At 39.7% G+C, this 24,337-nt stretch overlaps 1 protein-coding gene across 5 annotated transcripts; it reads right to left on the bottom strand.

Annotated features, from left to right (window-relative positions):
* Positions 1–612: 612 nt before the first annotated feature.
* LOC121545747 (transmembrane protein 269) lies at positions 613–24,337 on the bottom strand. 5 transcript variants are annotated; one of them, XM_041856541.1, is made up of 8 exons: positions 24,251–24,334; positions 24,085–24,106; positions 21,373–21,433; positions 17,047–17,194; positions 12,272–12,369; positions 8,984–9,127; positions 8,602–8,802; positions 613–1,091 (listed from the first exon to the last, which is right to left on the bottom strand). In XM_041856541.1, the coding sequence occupies exons 3-8, from the start codon at positions 21,395–21,397 to the stop codon at positions 982–984; spliced, it is 726 nt and encodes a 241-aa protein (XP_041712475.1). In that variant the 5' UTR covers positions 21,398–21,433; positions 24,085–24,106; positions 24,251–24,334; the 3' UTR covers positions 613–981. The 5 variants fall into 5 exon arrangements, with proteins under 5 accessions (XP_041712475.1, XP_041712478.1, XP_041712476.1 ...); XM_041856544.2 differs by adding an exon at positions 18,833–18,897 and having other exon boundaries at positions 24,085–24,303; XM_041856542.2 differs by lacking the exon at positions 24,085–24,106 and having other exon boundaries at positions 24,251–24,337.

The raw sequence follows: 24,337 nt of genomic DNA, 5'->3' as shown, positions 1-24,337 counted from the left end.
CAACCGAACGACCAGCCGGCTTGGGTAGCAACACTAGATTTGTGTCGGGACTATATATTGTGAAAGGATGAAATGGTATGAATAAATTCATCAAAATATCATTAAGGAAAATATGTAAATCATTATTTGAATGTTGGTAACCCATTGTATAAAAGTGATAATGCCGTCAAAGCCGGTGTTTGGAGGATATATTGGTACGGGTGTTGTTAGGCCCGAGACTAAGTCGGGGGCCGGCAAACCATGCCAATATATTCTCCTAACACTGGCTTCTCGGGCATTATCACTTAAGTATACCACGGGTATGGAAAAATTACTTTTTACTCATCTAATTACATTGGTAACCAGTTTATAATAGCAATAAGGCACCTTGCGGGTTTGTGGTATATTGGCCAATATACCACGGCTAATGGCTGTATCCAGGCACTCTGCGTTGCATCATGCGTAAGAACAGCCCTTAGCCATTGTATATTGGCCATATACCACACCTCTCCTCTGGCCTTACTGCTTAATTATACAATGGACTTCTTTTGTATTTGCAATATGATGAAAATAAAATATACATTACAAATTGAGAGCATGCCATAAGTTTGAATCTACCATGTTTACAGTAAAAAGTTTCTCAAATGACTTTATTATTTACTGAAAATACTTATTAATAGTTGGAATGATCTCAAGCACAATTATGCACACAGTACACACAAGACAGTACAGTACAATTCTGCCGTTGTATTGTAAAAACATAACTACAGATACCCAAAGCCTGTATTAAATCAAAAACAAAATGGCTAAGGTACTTCACATTATCCATCAAGTGGTCGACGAAAAAGGCAGTTCAATCTTACAAAAACATTAAAACGTCCTCTTACGTCCTTTTTCGATCCGCTGTGGATAGCTAGCAGCAGCAGTCTGGGAGCTTTAGTTAACCCCGCCGGACGGCCTGTTGACAAGCCATGTGTGAGTTTGGAGCAAGGCCTTTAACTCCTACACTTTGCAACTCCAAAGAGATGTTGGGAACAAAATGTAGGAGACAGACCACAACAGGTAGTACACACATGCCGGAGGGAAAGAGGGACAGAACACCATGACAACTCCTGCAAAACAAAACAGGAAAAGAAAAATGAGATGAATAGCCTACCTAATGAATAGCCTACCCTTTTTCATGGCTGGATTTTTGTGATCTGAAACATGAAACTTTAGAAACCTTTCATTTAGATTTAAAGGGCAATTCCACCACTTTTCCACCACTCTAATTATCTCCAGCACCAAACCAGTGTCTACATAAAAAAAGCAGAGTTTCTATAATCTGTGGTTAAAAAGATAAGGTCCTAAGAAAATGCTTCTTTATGACTTCACATGGTAGGATTAAACATTTTTTAACAGGGATTTTCAAAACCTGCAACGAGTTTCTAGCCACAGGGTATTTTCTTGCTCCCCAAGTCAGTGGGTTAGGGTTCAGTGCTTTTAAAATCAGTGCTTTTAAAATGTTTTAACGATGTCATTGGGTAGAACATGAAAAAATATATATATATATCTACAAAAACATAGAAATGCACAGTTCACATATGTAGACACTGGTATTGTGCAGGAGATAATGTAAATTAGGTTGGAAAGTAGTGGAATTGCCCTCTAAGACCTTATTCTGGAGGATTCTTATTACTGCTCGTATGCTTAAAGTACCTGCGGCCTCATTTATCAAAGGTGCGTGCGCACAAAAAGACAACCTTGCGTGCGCAAGTTTTCCCCACAAAGGTTGGTATTTATAAATGTTGAACTTGACGGGAAAGTATGCATATCTCCACACAAATCTCTGTATTGCAAGAAAATACTTATTTTTGGGGAGATGGAGGCATTTGCACAGGAATTATAATAATGGTAGGCTAAAAACATTAAAGTAAGCCTAATGATAAAATTGATGAATTTGCCTTTGATAAGATCGCATAGCAGCATGTCGCCTAATATATTGATTTGACTTTTATTAGTCCTAAATCATAAATCATGTCACTCCTTTTCTGACATGACTGGTTTATTCCCACTATACAATAATTAGGCTACCATTTATCCATTGCTCATTCAATAGCCAACCATGCTCGAAAGTAAAGGAGTGTGGGCAGTAGGCAGCATTTACGTTTAAATTCTTCGATAGACAAATCAATCTTGCATAATAAGCGGCCAGTATTTGGCACTCGCTATAGGTGGCATGCATTTTTTGTGGTGAAAAAGTCACTACAAAAGATTAAAACATTCTACCCACACCTCTACAGAAATGTCATCCAATTTGCTATTTTCCGATTTTTTTTTAGAAACAGACATAGCGAAGTTCCAACATTTCCAAAGCATACAGCAAATGAGGGCGTTTTTGTTTGCATAAAAAAGGTGAATGGGGGGGTGTTTTCAAGGCGGGGTTGTAGCGCTCGTTAACAAGCGCACAACTATAATATGGCTCTGATTTATCAATGAAGACATGCACATACAGTACCAGTCAAAGGTTTGGACACACCTACTCATTCAAGGGTTTCTTTTTTACTATTTTCTACATTGTAGAATAATAGTGAAGACATCAAAACTATGAAATAACACATATGGAATCATGTAGTAACCAAAAATATGTTAAACAAATCAAAATATATTTTATATTTGAGATTCTTCAAAGTAGTCACCCTTGATGACAGCTTTGCACACTCTTGGCATTCTCTCAACCAGCTTCATGAGGTAGTCACCTCGAATGCATTTCAATTAACAGGTGTGCCTTGTTAAAAGTTAATTTGTGGAATTTCTTTCCTTCTTAATGCGTTGGAGCCAATCAGTTGTGTTGTGACAAGGTAGGATTGGTATACAGAAGATGGTCTTTTACCAAATAGGGCTAAGTCCATATTATAGCAAAGAACAGCTCAAATAAGCAAAGAGAAACAACAGTAGATCATTACTATAAGACATGAAGGTCAATCCGGAACATTAAGAACTTTTAAAGTTTCTTCAAGTGCAGTCGCAAAAACCATCAAGCGCTATGATGGAACTGGCTGTCAAAAGGACCGCCACAGGAAAGAAAGACCCAGAGTTAACTCTGCTGCAGAGGATAAGTTCATTTGAGTTACCAGCCTCAGAAATTGCAGCCCAAATAAACACTTCCGAGTTTAAGTAACAGACTGCGTGAATCAGGCCTTCAAGATTGAATTGCTGCAAAGAAACCACTACTAAAGGACACCAATAAGAAGAAGAGACTTGCTTGGGCCAAGAAACATGAGCAATGGACATTAGACCGGTGGAAATCTGTCCTTTGGTCTGGAGTCCAAATTTGAGATTTGTGGTTCCAACTGCTGTGTCTTTGTGAGACGCAGAGTAGGTGAACGGATGATCTCCGCATGTGTGGTTCCCACCGTGAAGCATGGAGAAGGGGGTGTGATGGTGCATTGCTGGTGACACTGTGTGATTTATTTAGAATTCAAGGCACACTTACCCAGCATGGCTACCACAGCATTCTGCAGCGATACACCATCCAATCTTGTTTACACTTAGTGTTTTTCAACAGGACAATGACCCAACACACCTCCAGGCTGTTTAAGGGCTATTTGACAAAGAAGGGAAGGAGAGTGATGGAGCACTGCATCAGATGACCTTGCCTCCACAATCCCCCAGCCTCAACCCAATTGAGATGGTTTGGGATGAGTTGGACTGAAGAGTGAAGGAAAAGCAGCCAACAAGTGCTCAGCATATGTGGGAACTCCTTCAAGACTGTTGGAAAAGCATTCCAGGTGAAGTTGGTTGAGAGAATGCCAGGAGTGTGCAAAGCTGTCATCAAGGCAAAGGGTGGCTATTTGAAGAATCTCAAATATTTAGATTTGTTTAACACTTTTTTGGTTACTACATGATTCCATATGTGTCATTTCATAGTTTTGATGTCTTCACTATTATTCTACAATGTAGACAATAGTAAAAAATAAAATAAAAACCCTTGAATGAGTAGTTGTCCAAACCTATGACTGGTACGGCATATTGCTAGAATCTCCACGTACGCCATAATTTAGTAAGAAATGTACGCACGGTTGCTAAATGAGGCGTCATTTATAACGGTTGTGTAAATTTCACACTAAATATCTGAATGTGCCATTTCTGAAAAGAATACGTACGTCAAAAAAATAGATGTATAAACTTGACGCAAGCCATTCATGCATGTTTCCCATGTATACCTGTCGTAAAACTGTGCGTGCGTGAATAAGCATCAAAACTCCACCCTCCACCTTTTATGGTGTATAATTTAGCACTATTAGAATTAGGTCACAGCAGTTTGTAAAAGAACAATGGCATATTTGATCACATTTCTGTAGAGGCGTGGGCAGAATGTTTTGATATTTTGCAGTAACTTTTTCAAACTAAACATGCATGCTGCCTACAGAGATGGGCAGTATTTCTGTTACATGTATTTGAAATACATATTTTAATTACTTCTGAGTATTTTGTATTATGCTGGGCTGAACTTCACTGTATTGTATTTTTATATGTATTTTTTTAACAAGATACTTTCAAAGCTGTAATTTCAAAATACTTTTCTATACCATTTCTTTACAGCGGTTCCCAATTGTGGCCCCCTTTCACCCTACATTAGTTTCAAAAGTCTGATGGCACTAAGGTGTGATAAGAGCATCTGTTAAATAACTACATGTAAATGTAAAAATCAACAATTGCAAAGCATGCGGAGTATTACTCTTATGAGCTCCACCCCGAAACATGGCCAATGACAATACCCAGTGTGTTTGCAGTTGTTCATGTTCACATTTACATTTAGGTAATTTAGCAGAAGCACTTATCCAGAGTGACAGTACATTCAACTAAGGTAGATAAACATCAAATTACAGTCATAGCAACTAAGACGTTTCTGTAACCTTTACAGAAAATGTGGTTGTTGTTCTGCCGGCTTCTTACACATTTATTTTTAAATACAAAATATTTTTAATAAATACTATATTTTGCAAAGGAACATGTTGATACATTGGTCTTTAGGGTATTTTGTAATTGATGCCAATCCTTTGCTGCCTATAGCAAATGCCTGTCCGCACATTCTGCAAGATTTATTTTATATTTGGAAAAAGTTTAAAAGTAGGCTACAGCCCACACTTTTATGCAATGGATGAATTGATGATCAATATTTTGTTTATCAATAGATTATGTTTCTATGCCCTGCCTTGGTATAGTTTGAGAATTAAAAGGCTTATGCTGTCGCGCTCCTAATCGCACAGCAATACTGTAGCCTACTCATACTGTCAAATATTTTATATAATCTACTGGTCTATTTACTACGTTGGAGTAGGCCACATACAGTAGTAGCATACATAGGCCTACTACAAAGTAAAATATCAACTGTCTGTAGGCAATAAACGGCGTTGCCTATGTGATCACAGAGAAACTTGAAATACATGGGCCAATTAAATGAGATGTGCATAGTAATTTGTTTTATGGCTACTTCAGGAATATGAACCCATCATGGCCAGAAAAGGTGAGGAATTTATTCTGCAATGGTTATGAAAATAAATCTATAGTAAATAGATTCCTAGGTCTAATTATTTTAGATAAAGAAATAAAATAAAATGGTTTGCTCTTCTCACCTAACGGCCAATGGCTGCGTCTTGTCATAATATCCCCCATTTACAAATAATACTTAGGCCTGCTTGCAATACAACATGTCAACCACTAGAAGATGTGCGTACGCATGGTCTAAAATGTGCGTGGAGAAAGGACATTCTCACATCAAGTTCCGTTTTTCAATAAATGCCAACTTGTGGGAAAAAAGGGGCACGAACATTTTGGGGTATTTTTTTTTTTTAACGTACGCACGGTTTATAAAATGAGGCCCCTGGTATCAACATTCCAATAGATTTCACAGGACCAACAACCAATTTTTTGATGAATTGTTTAAACAAGTGTAGCCATTTTATTTATCCCAGAAAAGTTTTTTTTTTTTACAGAGTGGCTAGTTGCCACTTCCCAATAGGTAAACAACCGAACCTTCTACTTTACAGATTTATTTTTATGTAGCTGTTGCGCCCTCTGCTCCTCTTCCTTTCCTCCTGTTCTCACTCACCCACACATGATCGGATGTCTTTGTCTGGTGTAGAAACTTCACCTAATTGTTGTAACTATAATAAACTAATTGAATTTACCGCCCACACACAGTACCCAATGTGCAGCAGACTGATCACTTGAATTGACGGGCATGTTGACATTAACCAGGTTTCCATCCAACCTTTTTATGTGGGGATAAAAAAAAAAAAAAAGTCATGATAGGCCTGATGGAAAAAGTTTTTCAGTAAACTTTCCAAATGTCGACAAAACGAAATAGGCTAGACAAGGTGGGATCTTTTTGCATCTGTAAAATGAATTATGCTGAAATAATTCCATGGAACCCGAGGTAGTAGGAACATGTTCATGCTAATAGCTAGCCAGTGTAACTCTGCTAGCCAACCTGTTAAGTGATGTACACTGTCTTCAAATAGAAAAAGTAAAGATGCCATCAAAGGCAGAATTATGTATGTTGTGGTTGTGCAGAACACGATCCCAGTAAAAAGTACAAACACAATATTTTTCGTACAAATGGCAATGATGTAGAACGCTACGACTACTGTAAAGCACTGGAGGAGATTGTTGGACCAATCTCTGGGAGCTGGCTTGCCACTGGCAGTTTGCGAAAAGTGTTGAACTCTTCTTAGAAGATACTACAAAAGCATCTGTGAATTGGCAAGAATAGGCAGTTTATTTCGAGAAAGAGAATATCCATTTTGCACAAGCTAACCGAATTGTCTTTGTTGCACACAAAGACAATACCGGCCCCTGGATGCAGCACACTTAGGGGAGGTTCTAAGGGTTGCGCTAGATGGTGATGGACCGCCACCTCCAGTTACAGAATGTTTGCGCACAAGTATAATTCATTGGCTGATCCCTCCTGATGACCTGGATGGAATTATGTGATACTTCCTTAAGCCATAGGAAGTCCCACTCAGTTGACTACTTAAATGGTGAAAGTCCTCAAATGGCAATGTCCATGCAAAAATGGGTTATTTCCATGGAATGAGCTCTATATACACATCTCTATGGAACAGGGAAGAGCGTCACTGCCTTATCCGGTGATGTCACGGCCTAGCGTCAACATCCTCGCCGGACACAACGTAGTAGCTGGCTAGCTAGCGAGATGGAGAATGCAGAGGTTATTTTTAATGAGCGCATTTCGCAAGTGGCTAGTTTGCATCATCTACCGCCACTAAAACCACTGCAAAGGTTTTGCCTGAAAACTTTGGTTTCAAATCTCAACATTATGAGATGTCTGTCTACAGGCTACGGAAAGTGTTAGATTTTTCAGGCTTGGTCCGCCTACCCAAACTCGTGATTTGTTGGGAGAGTTGTCGGTCTGAAGAAGAACCTCCCCGGAATTTGTTGTTGTTGAAATATCCAAGAGAATCCAACATCCTCCTCAGACCTAGTGTTGTTGCTCTAGGATTTCCTAGACTACTAGCTATCACTAGCTAACAGGAAAGAACTAGAACCTACATGCAGGTTACTTTCTGTCCCAAACACCAAAACTGAATTACATAAAAATGAAATGTTTATCAAACTAAAACTGAATAGAAAATTAACTGAAAATTACCTAAATAAAAAAAAAAAACAGGATGTTTCCATCAAATCTAATATTAAAACACAAAACTATAATAACCTTGGAATGGAGAATGGTGCTTGTTTAATAAAGTTAGATCAAAGCTTACGATTAATTAGTATTCTACATAAAGAACCAACTATAACAGTATAACGTTACTGTAAGACAAAAACATCCACCTAATTTATAAGATTTTAGCAAAATATGTGCTTTGATTGAAACAAAACACTGGTAAGATAGTTTAACACCATCTGCTTTAAAAAGTCGCTCACGAAACACTGTACATAATTCAAGACTATCTAAATGCCTATTCCCATGAAAATGGTTGGCATGCAGATGCTGCATGGATGTTTCAGTATTAAAACGTGAAGAATTCTCATTCACGATTGTGTAGTGAGAAGCGTGAAGGGGAAGGGTGAGCAGCAGCTACGTAAAAAATATATATATGCGTAAACTAAAAGGTAAAGTAACACATGTGCAGAACGTGATACAGTTGTTAAACTCTGGGGGAGAGGATTCCAGGGGGGCGGGACAAGGCAGGACGGGGACGGAACAGGCCGTTAATTTGGTTGTGCAGCCTCAGTCCTTTTTTACGAATTTGAATTCTAATTTTCAAGAGCTAATTCAGCACCTCTACTACCTATTCTACTGGTGCAGTTTCTTAACCCTTGTCTGGGGGCCCAAAGGGATGAACCTTTCTGTTTTTGCCGTAGCACTACACTAGCCTCGTACAACCTGCCTGATCTTGCGAGCTTACATAAATGATCTGTGTAGTCAATTATTTATGTATGCTTGCGAGATCAGGCTGGTTGTACGAGGCTAGCACTACACACCTGATTCCACTAATCAACTCACCATCAACCCTTTGATTAAATCAGATGTGTAGTGCTAGGGCAAAAACTAAATTGTGCACTCCTTTGGGTCCCCTGGACCAAGATTAAGAAACACAGTATCTGGTGTATTACCTCCAGCGTAGACCACCTTCTTCCAGGCCTGTGACTCCAGGACCCTGTCATGAGGGTAGAAGCCCTGGTTGACCATGAAGAGGATCATGGCCACAGCAGTGACCCGCAGGATCACCATGTTACCTCCGGTCAGCAGGGAGAGACAGGCCAGGATGGCGGAAGAGTAGATGCACGGCAGGCCACGGTACATGAAGGGGATGCCTGGAGAAGAATAACCACAGAAAGACAGGACCTAAATAAAGACTTTGAATCTGAAATGGCCAAAGACTTCTTTTGCCTAGACTGCACTTTGAATGACAATACATGAAAAGATGTTTTCCCTAGACTGAAATTGATCATGCCATCATCCTAGCATTTCACGTTTTCTTTCTGCGCCCCTTACCGCTGGAGAAGAAGCAGAGGCGGACAAACACAGACAGGACATAGCACATGCACAGGATGTTGTCCATTAAGGCATGTGTCCTCAGGAGCAATGAAGTTGCAATCCCAAAGGTTGTGAAATCTGCAAAATCATCCAGTTTAGCACCTGAACCAGAGAGAAAGACAGGAAGTGACTAGTTATACATTTGTCTCATGACTTGTCACACAGATCAGATTAATGTCAACATGCTACTGCTGTGAGGCTAGTTCACTGCTAACATAAGACAAAACAAGTTGATCTAATCTTGTTTATGCCAATGGCCTACTTCTCCCTTTCCTGTGTGCGTGTTATTGTTTATGTAAAAAGGGTCTATCTGTAGTGGAAATGTCAGTGTCAGCCTAACAGGCCTGCCACTTTCCTCTGTAAACAACATTCCCAAAATTCACAGTCTATTTGTCCCCCCAGAGCAGGGAGCATGTTGTCACCGAGCGACGAGCAGGAGGTGATTCTGACCCCAGCTCCAAAGAACGGGATGGAATTCCACAGCACAGGGGTCAACAATTTTAGCAATTTCAGATATGCTGAGGTCCCAAAGCATTGGGATAAAACAGACAATTGGAGCATGATCCCCCGATTCAGACTGCTTATTCGGAAAGTGAAAGTTCAATTGACACAAAAACGGGGGCACAACAACACCCACCTGCAAAGTCATGCAGAAAAACACTGTTGGGACACAAAGCCCCTGAAATATCCGGGTGACGATGCATTGTGGTGCACCTGCTGGGAGCTATTTCAGGCAGCCGTGGGATGCATGGTAGTGTAGACGTGACTATCTGCACACAGGAGGTCGTTATGTACAAAGCCACCTGTATGTGCCTTTTTAATACATCATATCATCATTTGAGAATGTGCTGTGTCAGGTACAATAGGAGTTTGCTTAAAAATCAACAGCTTTATTTTTTTTTATATTGAATCGTTAGCTAGGCCATTTCCTAATAATACACAACAGTCTACGGCAGAGAGAATTCAACAAAGACATGGAACCAGTGCAATGCAGAGAAGATAATTTACTGAACCACATACAGAGACAGAAGCAGCTCAGCACAGCAAATTGACAGCAAGTACACTTACTGCAACGAGATTCGATTTTGTTTGGTTTGCTGTCACTTAAGTGCCCTTTGGATTCTCGCTTTCATTCAAGAATGTTTTTAAAATGGGGTCTTTGTAAGGAAAACCAGTTTGGTCCAAACTTATTGCAGTATGCAACCTGCTGTCACTTAGCTATATGGCTATCCCCACAGGAGAACCCTTTTTGGTTCCAGGTAAAAAATATAAACTGTTTTGGGTTCCATGTAGAACCCTCTGTGGAAAGGGTTCTACATGGAACCCAACATGGTTCTACCTGGAACCAAAAGGGTTCTCCCATTGGGACAGCCGAATAACCTTATTTGTTTATGCTGATCGTCTTCTACCTCTGTAAAATATGCATGTACAGTGCATTCGGAAAGTATTCAGACCCCTTAACTTTTCCCACTTTTTGTTACATTACAGCCTTTTCTAAAATTAATTAAAATTGTTTGTCCTTCCTCAATCTACACACAGAAAAGCGATATTACATTTACATAAGTATTCAGACCCTTTACTCAGTACTTTGTTGAAGCACCTTTGGCAGCGATTACAGCCTCGAGTCTTCTTGGGTATGACACTACAAGCTTGGCACACCTGTATTTGGGGAGTTTCTCCCATTCTTCTCTGCAGATCCTCTCAAGCTCTGTCAGGTTGGATTGGGAGCGTCGCTGCACAGCTATTTTCAGGTCTCTCCAGAGATGTTTGATCGGGTTCAAGTCCGGGCTCTGGCTGGGCTACTCAATGACATTCAGAGACTTGTCCTGAAGCCACTCCTGCATTGTATTGGCTGTACGCTTAGGGTTGTTGTCCTGTTGGAAGGTGAACCTTCGCCCCAGTCTGAGGTCCTGAGGTCTCTGGAGCAGGTTTTCATCAAGGATCTCTGTACTTTGCTCTGTTAATCTTCCCTCGATCCTGACTAGTCTTCCCAGTCCCTGCCGCTGAAAAACGTCACCACAGCATAATGCTGCCACCACCATGCTTCACCGTAGGGATGGTGCCAGGTTTCCTCCAGATGTGACACTTGGCATTCAGGCCTAAGAGTTCAATTTTGATTATCAGACCAGAGAATCTAGTTTCTCATGGTCTGAGAGTCCTTGAGGTTCCTTTTGGAAAACTCCAAGTGGGCTGTCATGTGCCTTTTACTGAGGAGTGGCTTCCGTCTGGCCACTTCCATAAAGGCCTGATTGGTGGAGTAATGCAGAGATGGGAGAACCTTCCAGAAGGACAACCATCTCCACAGAGGAACTCTGGAGCTCTGTCAGAGTGACCATCGGGTTCTTGGTCACCTCCCTGACAAAGGCCCTTCTACCCTGATTGCTCAATTTGGCCGGGCGGCCAGCTCTAGGAAGAGTCTTGGTGTTTCCAAACTTCTTCCATTTAAGAATGATAAAGGCCACTGTGTTCTTGGGGACCTTCAATGCTGCAGAAATGTTTTGGTACCCTTACACAGATCTGTGCCTCAACAATCCTGTATCGGCGCTCTACGGACAATTCCTTCGACATCATGGCTTGGTTTTTGCTGACATGACTGTCAACTGAGGGACCTTGTAGAGACAGGTGTGTGCCTTTCCAAATCATGTCCAATCAATTGAATTTATCACAGGTGGACTCCAAATCAAGTTGTAGAAACATCAAGGATGATCAATGGAAACAGGATGTACCTGAGCTCAATTTCGAGTCTTATAGTTAAGGATCTGAATACTTACATAAATAAGGTTTCTGTTTTTTATTTATTTGTAATACATTTCCAAAAATGTCTACAAACCTGTTTTCGCTTTGTCATTATAGGGTATTGCATGTAGATTGATGAGGGGAAAATGTATTTAATTGATTTTAGAATAAGGCTGTAACATAACAAAATGTGGAAAAAGTAAAGGGGTCTGAATACTTTCCGAATGCACTGTAGGTCTGTAAATTATCTTCCCTGAATTATACATGGCTCCTTTTGTGTCTTTTAAGGAATAACCATTGCCCATTAGGCCATTTGAGCCATCAGCTATAATGACCAGTGCCAGTAGTAGAGGGCTGGGTTGTGTGCATCACTCTCCTGATCCCAGACCTGTTTGTGCTGTCTTGCCCTCTCATAGTCCTCGTCATAACTAACATGTTTCAGGCTAGTGAATCATCAGTGTCAGTTGAAGTTTAGCCCTTGCCAGAGGTAATGGACACCAATCCACTCACCTAGTGCAGAGCATGCATCCAGTTGCCTGGCAACTGCCCCATCTGCCAAATCCAGCAGGTAGCCAATCAGGACCAGCCAGCAGGCAGCATGTTGGTGGCTGCAATAGGAGGGTAAAATGTTGGGTTGCAGTTTTACAAAACAGAAAATGACAATACTAAGACATTACATGATACAACCGTATTTACACAGTAACCTATGGATTACTTGTTTATTACCACTGCACTTACGGCAATGTCCCACCAAGAGCTGCTTTTTGTATTAACTTGTGGCTTTTACAGAGTAGGAAAAACACAAATATCATACAAAAAAACATGGCTAAAAAACAAACAGGGGAATAAAGAGCATAACTTACAGATACAAAAATAAACAGACAAAACTTTTTTTTTTTTTTTACGACCATTAAAAATCAATAAATCCATCTGAAGTCATTTGACAGCATCCCTTTTTATTTATACAAAACTTTCCTTACACGTTTGCCCATGGAACAAGTGGTCAGAAAGTGACTTTTTGGCCCTGAATACCAAAACATTCAGGAGATAAAAGGTGCTCAAAGTTCACCCATTTGGCATACCCCCCCAATACCATGAGTCATCCATGTCTTCATCACTGGACAAGATAAATGGTTGAGTTTTATATAATTTCAAAGCTTACAAACAGTGTTGTGAAGCTATTTTATTTCCCACAGATTGCTAATTTATGTTTAAAAAATATATATATTTTAAAAAAAAAAGTCAATTCTTATTTCTTTTAAATCCCCACAAATTATAAAATGCTTTGACAACTCTGTTTGTAAGCTATTAAATCTCAAGTGTTTATTTTCCATTTCCTTCTACAACAGGCAAATATGTATGGAAGGTTTTGTTCAAGTCAAATGGGGTGCTGTCAAAAAGTGATTGAATTCAAATGGATTTATGCAGATAATAGCCACACAAGCACCAGACTACACAATCACAGAGGTCAAGTATGTGAAAAGAGTACTACATACAGTGCATTCAGTATTCAGACCCCTTGACTTTTTCCACATTACATCCTTATTCTAAAACTGATTAAATCATTTCTCTCTCAATCTACACACAATACCCCATAATGACGAAGCGAAAACAGGTTTAGATGATTTTGCAAATGTATTAAAAATAAAAAAACAGATACCTTATTTATGTAAGTACTCAGATCCTTAGCTACAGTGGGGGAAAAAAGTATTTAGTCAGCCACCAATTGTGCAAGTTCTCCCACTTAAAAAGATGAGAGAGGCCTATAATTTTCATCATAGGTACACGTCAACTATGACAGACAAATTGAGAGAAAAAAATCCCAGAAAATCACATTGTAGGATTTTTTATGAATTTATTTGCAAATTATGGTGGAAAATAAGTATTTGGTCACCTACAAACAAGCAAGATTTCTGGCTCTCACAGACCTGTAACTTCTTCTTTAAGAGGCTCCTCTGTCCTCCACTCGTTACCTGTATTAATGGCACCTGTTTGAACTTGTTATCAGTATAAAAGACACCTGTCCACAACCTCAAACAGTCACACTCCAAACTCCACTATGGCCAAGACCAAAGAGCTGTCAAAGGACACCAGAAACAAAATTGTAGACCTGCACCAGGCTGGGAAGACTGAATCTGCAATAGGTAAGCAGCTTGTTTTGAAGAAATCAACTGTGGGAGCAATTATTAGGAAATGGAAGACCTACAAGACCACTGATAATCTCCCTCGATCTGGGGCTCCACGCAAGATCTCACCCCGTGGGGTCAAAATGATCACAAGAACGGTGAGCAAAAATCCCAGAACCACACGGGGGGACCTAGTGAATGACCTGCAGAGAGCTGGGACCAAAGTAACAAAGCCTACCATCAGTAACATACTACGCCGCCAGGGACTCAAATCCTGCAGTGCCAGACGTGTCCCCCTGCTTAAGCCAGTACATGTCCAGGCCCGTCTGAAGTTTGCTAGAGTGCATTTGGATGATCCAGAAGAGGATTGGGAGAATGTCATATGGTCAGATGAAACCAAAATAGAACTTTTTGGTAAAAACTCAACTCAGTCGTGTTTGGAGGACAAAGAATGCTGAGTTGCATCCAATGAACACCATACCTACTGTGAAGCATGGGGGTGGAAACATCATGCTTTGGGGCTGTTTTTCTGCAAAGGGACCAGGACGACTGATCCGTGTAAAGGAAAGAATGGGGCCATGTATCGTGAGATTTTGAGTGAAAACCTCCTTCCATCAGCAAGGGCATTGAAGATGAAACGTGGCTGGGTCTTTCAGCATGACAATGATCCCAAACACACCGCCCGGGCAACGAAGGAGTGGCTTCGTAAGAAGCATTTCAAGGTCCTGGAGTGGCCTAGCCAGTCTCCAGATCTCAACCCCATAGAAAATCTTTGGAGGGAGTTGAAAGTCCATGTTGCCCAGCGACAGCCCCAAAACATCACTGCTCTAGAGGAGATCTGCATGGAGGAATGGGCCAAAATACCAGCAACAGTGTGTGAAAACCTTGTGAAGACTTACAGAAAACGTTTGACCTGTGTCATTGCCAACAAAGGGTATATAACAAAGTATTGAGAAACATTTGTTATTGACCAAATACTTATTTTCCACCATAATGTGCAAATAAATTCATTAAAAATCCTACAATGTGATTTTCTGGATTTTTTTTCCTCATTTTGTCTGTCATAGTTGACGTGTACCTATGATGAAAATTACAGGCCTCATCTTTTTAAGTGGGAGAACTTGCACAATTGGTGGCTGACTAAATACTTTTTTCCCCCACTGTATAAGACTTGAAATTGAGCTCAGGTACATCCTGTTTCCATTGATCATCCTTGAGATGTTTCTACAACTTGATTGGAGTCCACCTGTGGTAAATTCAATTGATTGGACATGATTTGGAAAGGCACACACACCTGTCTATATTAAAAAAAGGTCCCACAGTTGACAGTGCATGTCAGAGCAAAAACCAAGCAATGAGGTCAAAGGAATTGTCCATAGAGCTCAGAGACAGGATTGTGTTGAGGCACAGATCTGGGGAAGGATACCAAAACATTTCTGCAGCATTGAAGGTCCCTAAGAACACAGTGGCCTCCATCATTCTTATATATAAGTTCGGAAACACCAAGACTCTTCCTAGAGCTGCCTTGGTCAGGGAGGTGACCAAGAATCCAAATGGTCACTCTGACAGAGCCCCAGAGTTCCTCTGTGGAGATGGGAGAACCTTCCAGAAGGACAACCATCTCTGCAGCACTCCACCAATCAGGCCTTTATGGATGTTTTTCAGCGGCAGGGACTGGGAGACCAGTCAGGATCGAGGGAAAGCTGAACGGAGCAAAGTACAGAGAGATCCTTGATGAAAACCTGCTCCAGCGCGCTCAGGACCTCAGACTGGGGTGAAGGTTCACCTTCCAACAGGACAACGACCTTAAGCACACAGCCAAGACAACGCAGGAGTGGCTTCGGGACAAGTCTCTGAATGTCCTTGAGTGGCCCAGCCAGAGCCCGGACTTGAACATCTCTGGAGAGACCTGAAAATAGCTGTGTAGCAACATTCCCCATCGAACCTGACAGAGCTTGAGAGGATCTGCAGAGAAGAATGGGTGAAACTCCCCAAATACAGGTGTGACAAGCTTGTAGCGTCATACCCAAGAAGACGAGGCTGTTATCGCTGCCAAAGGTGCTTCAACAAAGTACTGAGTAAAGGGTCTGAATACTTATGTAAAATGTGATATTACTACATTTTTTTTTTTTATACATTTGCAAAAAGTTCAGAAAACCTGTTTTGTCATTATGGGGTATTGTGTGTAGATTGATGGGGGGATTTAATGGATTTAATCCATTTTAGAATAAGGCTGTAAGGTAACGTGGAAAAAGTCAAGGGGTCTGAATACTTTCCGAATGTACTGTAGAGTAGGAGAACTTTCAAGTAACTGAGTCACACCAGGCCAGGCAGTCCTGAAATTAAATGTGGGCTGTTTTAGCCAAGGTAGTTCAGAAAATGGTCCCACATCTTAAATAATTGTTAAGGCTTATTTTTCAATGCTGTAGAGAAAGCCTCATTGGGAATTAAATCAATGATCCTTTGTTCCCATTGACTTCTTGAGGGAGCCTTATAAGATTACCACAGCAGAATATATTTGTAGTTAAATGCTCATCTCTAGTTCCCAGTGTACAAGCCTTAGCACCCAGCTGGAGAGAGCATTCAAAAAACGTTATCCATCGCCTGTAGAACCTCTGACCTAATTTTTTTATGTACGGCCAATTCCAGAAACAATTAATTAACCTTCCGTACCCTGAAACTATTACAAAGACTAGCCAAATTAGGGTTAATGCTATCCCTAGACACAGGAGTGACATGCAGTCGATGTAGGATCTTAAATTGCATTTAGGGCTGCTTTGTTGACAGAAGATATCATAAACTGTCTCTTCTACTTACGGCTTTTCATGCCATATACACTTCAGATACAGTATATTATTTAACACTAACAATGCTTTAAGGGTGGTGTTTGATGTGTGTTGTATGTTTTAGAGCCGAAGGTCTGACGACCTGACCTTAATAAGCTGCTTGTATTAATCTCAGTCTTCCCTCAACAGACCAGCCTTTTTTTGGCAGGACATGCGCTTGTGTCAACCGTCAATACAACATTCAAAAAATAGAAGCCTCACAGATATAACAAAGATGTATGCTATAATAACATAAAACACTGCCACTGTCTATGTTAGCTATACTATGGTTTTGTAGAAAGAAAATCAGATACTGTATGCTGTGTTTACTCACCCATTCAGGCTGCAGAGGATAGAGGCCATGCCCATGAGCATGTTTGCCATAGACAGAGCGTTGGCTGCATTTTTGCGTACAAACTCCTTGAGCTGGACACCAGTGGCCTGCTCGCTTAGAAAAAGCTTATTGGTGCGCTGGAAGAAACCTGAGAGCAGTGAAGACAGTGATTGCTATTAGCTGGTGGTCTATGTTAGAGTCACTTAGCTGCTATTAAGAGGATTGTAGCTAAAACACTACAGATATGATAGGACCATATCATATCTGATGGCCATACTTAAACTGCTGTACAGTATGTAAATCCTGTTTAAACAGATATGTCAAACAAACCAAACACGCGAAAGATAATCATTGCTATAACCAATATTTTCTTTGCAAATTATCAGCTTTAACTTGTTTGGCTCGTTTGGCTTGCTACTTATGTGGCCCCTCCTCAAGACCAGGACAGAATCAGCAGCTGTACCAAGATATGAAAAAAGATGAATGAAAATTAAAGGGAAAAAGTCAAACCTCATGCACCCAACCTACTGTACAGCGTTCAACCTACAGTAGTACTAGTAACCAGCAGATTTCAAGTATAGGGGAGAACCTAAATAAAATTCACAAGTGGTTTAGGTTGTGCTTAAAAATATATAAATAAATAAATGTTACACAGTATTAAATAATGTATTTGTTATCAAAGAATGAACATTTGCAAAGAAACTTCATTTTTTATATACAAATTGTACATTATTTACAAACCTATGCAAGATTGATTCATGTAGCTAATAAAAAGTAGTAGCACTTACCAAGAAGTATGTAAGTTTATTGGCGACCCACCATTCGATAGACTAATCCACTTTTCAGAATAAAACATTCATATGAAGGGGCTGGCACAGTATGTACAGTAACCACCATTTGGTAGTGTTAATATTGTCATAGTCATTGCCACACGGAATACATATTTAGCAAATATATAGTGCATGTATAGCTGAGACAGGCTGGTGGGGAGAGAGTAAGTGACTGTCCACACATGGTACTATACTATAGTAATGGACTGTCCATACATAGTACTATAGTGCAACCCTGAGATATTGACTCTACTGGGCTGTTGATTCATTAGGCTAGTTGACTGGCAAAACAGTGACCTGGAACAATGACAAAGAACATGAAAGCAACTTTCACATGGATGGGTAGCTTTTAAAAAGCGTCAATAACAGTTTGCCTGTTCGGTCTTTGTCATTGTTTGTATTTTGTGGAAATGTCATACTAATTACATAATTTCTTTATACATTTGTTATTTGAAAGCCAAGTATTGTTTTATCAAAGTTCATATCAGAAGTAACTGTATAATACTGTGTTCAACCATTACGGTTATTAAAGTAATCGAAGAGTGTAAGGGCAATTTAATTTGACTTTCATTGAATGGATGCCAGAATCTTGAAACATTAAAAGGCATCATGGATAGGTCATCTTACTTCAAAAGCTGGAAGGTCTAGTGACGCTAGCTACTTCACTATGGCCAGGGCTGTTCTTCATCCTTGCAATGCTGAGGGTTTTCAATGAAGGCAAACAAAGGGATCTTTGTTCTTGAGTGTCTGTGGCTTTGCTAGTGAGTTTAGATTTCACACAGAAGTTAATAAGCTGAGGTGATAAAAGTAGCCAAGAGAGTGTTCTCTGCCGACAAAGACCCACATACCTCTAAATAAAATAAACATAAAGATTACCATAGCAACCCTTTTTAAAACTAAAATAGTCTAACAAACTAACGTCTGTAGGTGAAAAAGGGTTAAAGTCATGTTCCTACTATTCTGTTTTGCACACAGAACTTCGTGTGATTCCAAAGCCAGTCGAGTTCAAGAGACTCTTCATCTGAAAGAAAACAGTGTATGAGACATAGCACAAGCCAACAACAACTTTTAAGAAGTTCACTTGACAAGCATGCTTCTCATTTCTGATTTGCATTTTACATTACTTGGCTTTCGACAACCTAACCAGAAAACCCCAAATGGTAAACTATGGCGAATCAATAAGCAGATACATTTACAGTATCTGCCACTAATCTTTGTCTGTTTGCCTAGAATGTCAACAAATATTTTCTGAAAATATTGAAATATTGACCCAGTTAGGAGAGAAACACACTTGTTGCTCTTCCGGAAAAAGAAAAAACAGCCAGCTTGTGTTTCACAACTCAGTGGAAAGGATACACCAGGTCTGATCCCTAATCCGGCCAGTCAATACTGTCTCACCACTGATAAATACCAGCTAAGTATCAAGCCAGAGCCAGATACATTCACACTTTTAAGTTCGTATTTCTGGGCCCATTTTCACAGTGTCTCAGAGTAGAAGTCCTGATCTAGGATCAGTTTTGCCTTTTAAATCATAAGGATAAGACAGGGGGGACCTACTGAGACACTCTGAATACAGGCCCAGGATATCTGCCTATTAAGATGAGCATGGGAGCAAATTTCACAACTGGGAAATTATGGAATATGTACACTTAAAAAAACATCATGCTCCCACTTTAACTGAGAAATAATTAACTATTAATTTAATATTACAAAAATGATGAAAAATAACAACAAATACATCAAAAAACTAAAACAGGATATTATAGTAGCATTACATTACAATCCACACTACCGGTCAAAAGTTTTAAACACCTACTCATTCAAGGGTTTTTCTTCATTTTTACTATTTTCTACATTGTAGAATGAACGTGAGGACATCAAAACTATGAAATAACACATATGGAATCATGTAGTAACCAAAAAGTGTTAAATAAAATATATTTTATATTTCAGATTGTTCAAAGTAGCCACCCTTTGCCTTGATGACAGCTTTGCACACTCTTGGCATTCTCTCATCCAGCTTCACCTGGAATGCTTTTCCAACAGTCTTGAAGGAGTTCCCACATATGCTGAGCACTTGTTGGCTGCTTTTCCTTCACTCTCACCATAGCAGCACCAACCCATAGTCTGCGCTCCAGCAGGTATATTTCACTGGTCATCCCCAAAGCCAACACCTTCTTTGGCCGCCATTCCTTCCAGTTCTCTGCTGCCAATGACTGGAACGAATTGCAAAAATCTCTGAAGCTGGAGACTCTTATCTCCCTCAGTAACTTTAAGCATCAGTTGTCAGAGCACCTTACCGATCACTGCACCTGTACACAGCCCATCTGAAATTAGCCCACCCAACTACTTCATCCCTATATTGTTATTTATTTTGCTCTTTTGCACCCCAGTATCTCTATTTGCACATCTAGCATTCCAGTGTTAATACTAATTGTAATTATTTTGCACTATAGCCTATTTATTGCCTTACCTCCATAACTTGCTACATTTGCACACACTGTATATATATTTTCTGTTGTATTTTTTTGACTTTATGTTTTTTTACCCCATATGTAACTCTGTGTTGTTGTTTTTCTCGCACTGCTTTGCTTCATCTTGGCCAGGTCGCAGTTGTAAATGAGAACTTGTTCTCAACTGGCTTACCTGGTTAAATAAAATAAAATAAACTCTGCGGTCCGACTCCCCCCAAACCATCTCAGCATTCTGCAGCAATACGCAAAATCCCATCTGGTTTGGGCTTAGTGGGACTATCATTTGTTTTTCAGCAGGACAATGACACAACACACCTCCAGGCTGTGTAAGGGCTAGTTTACCAAGAAGGAGAGTAATGAGTGCTGCATCAGATGACCTGGCCTCCACAATCCCCCGACCTCAACCCAATTGAGATGGTTTGGGAGGAGTCAGATCGCAGAGTGAAGGAAAAGCAGCCAACAAGTGCTCAGCATGTGGGAACTCCTTCAAAAAGCATTCCAGGTGAAGCTGGTTGAGAGAATGCCAAGAGTGTGCAAAGCTGTCATCAAGGCAAATGGTGGCTATTTGAAGAATCTCAAATATAAAATATATTTTGATTGTTTTAACACTTTTTTGGTTACTACATGATTCCATAGGTGTTATTTCATAGTTTATGTCTTCACTATTATTCTACAATGTAGAACATTTTAAAAATTAAGAAAAACCCTTGAATGAGTAGGCGTTCTAAAACTTTTGACGGGTAGTGAACCTAATCACATACAACCTGCATTAACATTTAGTTATAGATTTAAATGTTGATGAGTAACTATCTATTATCCACTATAATTTCATAGTTGACAACTTGCTATATAACTCTAAGCTAGTATAAGTACAAGAAAAAAAACTGATATCAGTTGTGAAAAAACTACACTCACACCCAGTTTTACATGATTCTTACCAGGCCTTGGCTCTAGTGTTGACACAGATATTCACAACCATGTCATGCACATTTGTCCAGGGGCATCCAGCAATAAGCACTTACCAGAGGATGGAGTCAGCAGAATCATGGTACTCTCTGCGTCAGTCTGCCCACAGCACAGCAGCTGGAAAACAGTCAACATTTAGAGACTGTTTCCCAGAAACAGATTAAACCTAGTTCTGGACTGAAAAGCATACTTAAGAGCTTAAAATAGCATTTTCAGTCCACAACTAGACTTAAAATGTGTCCAGGTAACTGGCCCATCCACTTGCCTTATGCATGAGTTGGATTGACATTAAAAGTTGCTCTATTGCCAGGGCCAGGTGAAGAGCAATTGGGAAAGTTGAGACTGTTTTGAAGTTGCCCCACTGGGCAGGTCACATCTGTCTAGGAATGCCTGACTGATTGAACATCAATGACATGCAAACAATTTGCTGCATTTTGATTGAACTTTATTTTCATTAGGCCATCCGTCAGTCTTAATGTCATTATCAACTTCATAACAAGTAACAAAAATGACTGCTATAATAGCTAATGGCATAAATCATGTCTTATTTAGAGCTTGAGGGTTTTAAGCCATGTCTATATTTGGCAATTATGGTATGCTACAAAACAATTAGCGCTACTGGTTTAATCCTCTGCAGTTGATAATTGACAGAGCGATCTTCTAATCATTATCGGAATGGACTCTGATAGGCATAAATTAACACTGTATGCCTGCAATACCTCAATCACCCACCAATATCTTGGAAATTAAAATGCATGTCTGAAGCTCATACATTCACAAAAATGACTAGGCTCACAGTAGCCTAGTCATGTACAAAGCTTTAACAGCGTTATCTAGTCTAGTCAAATACACTCATAAATAAGATTGTCATTTTCAAAGGAAAATCTATTTCAAAAGCAATAATTCTAGTTAATTAACTACATAACTGTAGTACAAGATCCTACACACTTAAAGTACTAGATTATTTAGCTACAACGCCATGGATCACAAGGCAGTCAGTGCGCTCACCTATGCTATTGGTTGATCCTATTGGTTGAGCCAGCGGGTGTGCCCCATAGAGTTGGAAAGAGGCCTCATTTTTGTATCAATGCGATTATGGTGTCTGACATTGAGGCTCTCTCCATTTTAAAGTACGGAGTGGCTGTGGATCCAACTTTTTCAGAATCTTTAAATTTTAGTTTTGGCCATGAGAGAAAAACGTGGTGGTGTTTTTGTCTTACAGTAGCCAAACTTTATACTATGCTATTCTTTTCTGTTATGTAGAATACTCATGAATCATTATGTGATCTTGCAGACATTGATTCAGCTTTGATCTAACTTTATTAAACGAGCACCATTCGCCTGAGTAGCCTGTTCTCTATGCGTAAAGTAGAGAATACACACAGAATGTTATCCACACATGCGCAGAAGCTTTGTGATCTTAAGTCTGGCGGACTAAAGACACTGAAAAAGTCGGATCCGCAGACACAGCCTTTAAAAGTATAACTGTTTCTAGTTTTTTTGTGTTTATAAAAAAAGTGTCAAGCTAATATTGGTGATTTACCACCACCTGTAGTGCTGGAGTCCTGAACCAAATATTGTGTCATTCATTTATTATGGCCACTAGATTGCTGTGGTATAGCTGAAAGCCATTTACAAACCATAGCACCCAATTTAAAGAAGAAGACAATGCTCTGATCAGTAGCTATGTTTCCATGAACTTGTCCAGTGATTTCAGTTGTTAATATTTTGAACGTTTGCATAGAAAATAGATGCGACAATTGCCTGCTTGGGTGCGTTTCCATTTAACTATCGTGTGTTGATAAAAACAGCTAGACGTAACGACTTCACACCGAGAAAAAAATAGATTGAAAAATAGATTTTGCAAGCAGAAGACATTTAGAATTAAATGTAGAGTGGAGCTTTATAGTGACATCACGTGCCTCGGGTACCTTCAAAATTATTCGGCAATCATCATTTATTAGAAAAACTGTTTCCATCATAATTTGTCGCAATAAAAAAAGCTTCACAAAACGAAATCCACCCTTGTCAAATGGATAAAAATGTATCCTCTATCATTACACTTTGCAATTACTTTGTTGCAACATTGATTTTGTCGAATAAGCTTGAGTCGATGGAAACCTGCCTACTGGCTGATAGCTCCCAACCCATAGGAATCCCCACCCAGTTGTCTATAAAATTGTGGAAGCCCTCAATGGCTAAAACGTCTTCTTTTCAAGTTGAGTCCTCTACCTATCTCTATGGTGTGCGCACACTACGCAGTTTCTTCAGTACCATAGCCACGCGCAACTACCCAAATTCCTTACAAAAAAAGAGTGCCGTATAACTGCAGTATGTTACAAATACTGCGTCCAAAATACGTTTTTTTTACTGCAGTAATTTTGCACTAGAACTGCAGTTTTCTGCAATTACTGCGTCCAAAATACCACCGTCGACTGCAGTTACTGCACTTTTACTAGTTTCAAAACTGCAATCTTTTTTGTAAGTGTAGCCTATGAAATGTGTAAACTCGTGCGTTAAACGCATAATTCTCACAGTAGATGTCTTTAAAAAAATACAATTATTTAAAAAAATACAAAAACAAAATGGTTGCTGCAATTTATTTTATACAAAGTGCGTCACACATTTAGGGGACAAAATCCACAACCCATAGTCTTTCTAAATATAATTTACTGAAATGCTTATAATAATTCCATATGGATGTCAACAATCGGTTTTCTGCGCACTATGTAAACTGATATGAGGATAATTTAAACAGTCTGACTTACCTGGAAGGACCTAAAGATGATGCTGAAATAGTGCAAATGATTGACACGGCTTCAATGGAACTAAGCAATCGTATTAAATGAATCTCTCTTCTGTAATAGTTACTTCTTTTTTTCATGTGTACAAAGTGGTTGTTTATTGCATCCCAATAACGTTTCAGTGATTCACCTGTTAAAAGCATCTCAGTCTGCGTCTCAGCGCGCCTGCTTTTAAAGTCCCACGAAGAATCCACTAGAATATTCCACCGGATGTGAC

The sequence above is a fragment of the Coregonus clupeaformis genome, chromosome 30 (assembly GCF_020615455.1).
Source record: "Coregonus clupeaformis isolate EN_2021a chromosome 30, ASM2061545v1, whole genome shotgun sequence".
NCBI lineage: Eukaryota > Metazoa > Chordata > Actinopteri > Salmoniformes > Salmonidae > Coregonus > Coregonus clupeaformis.
Note: the sequence above shows the minus strand (reverse complement) of the source record. Positions and strands in the feature narration are given on the sequence as shown.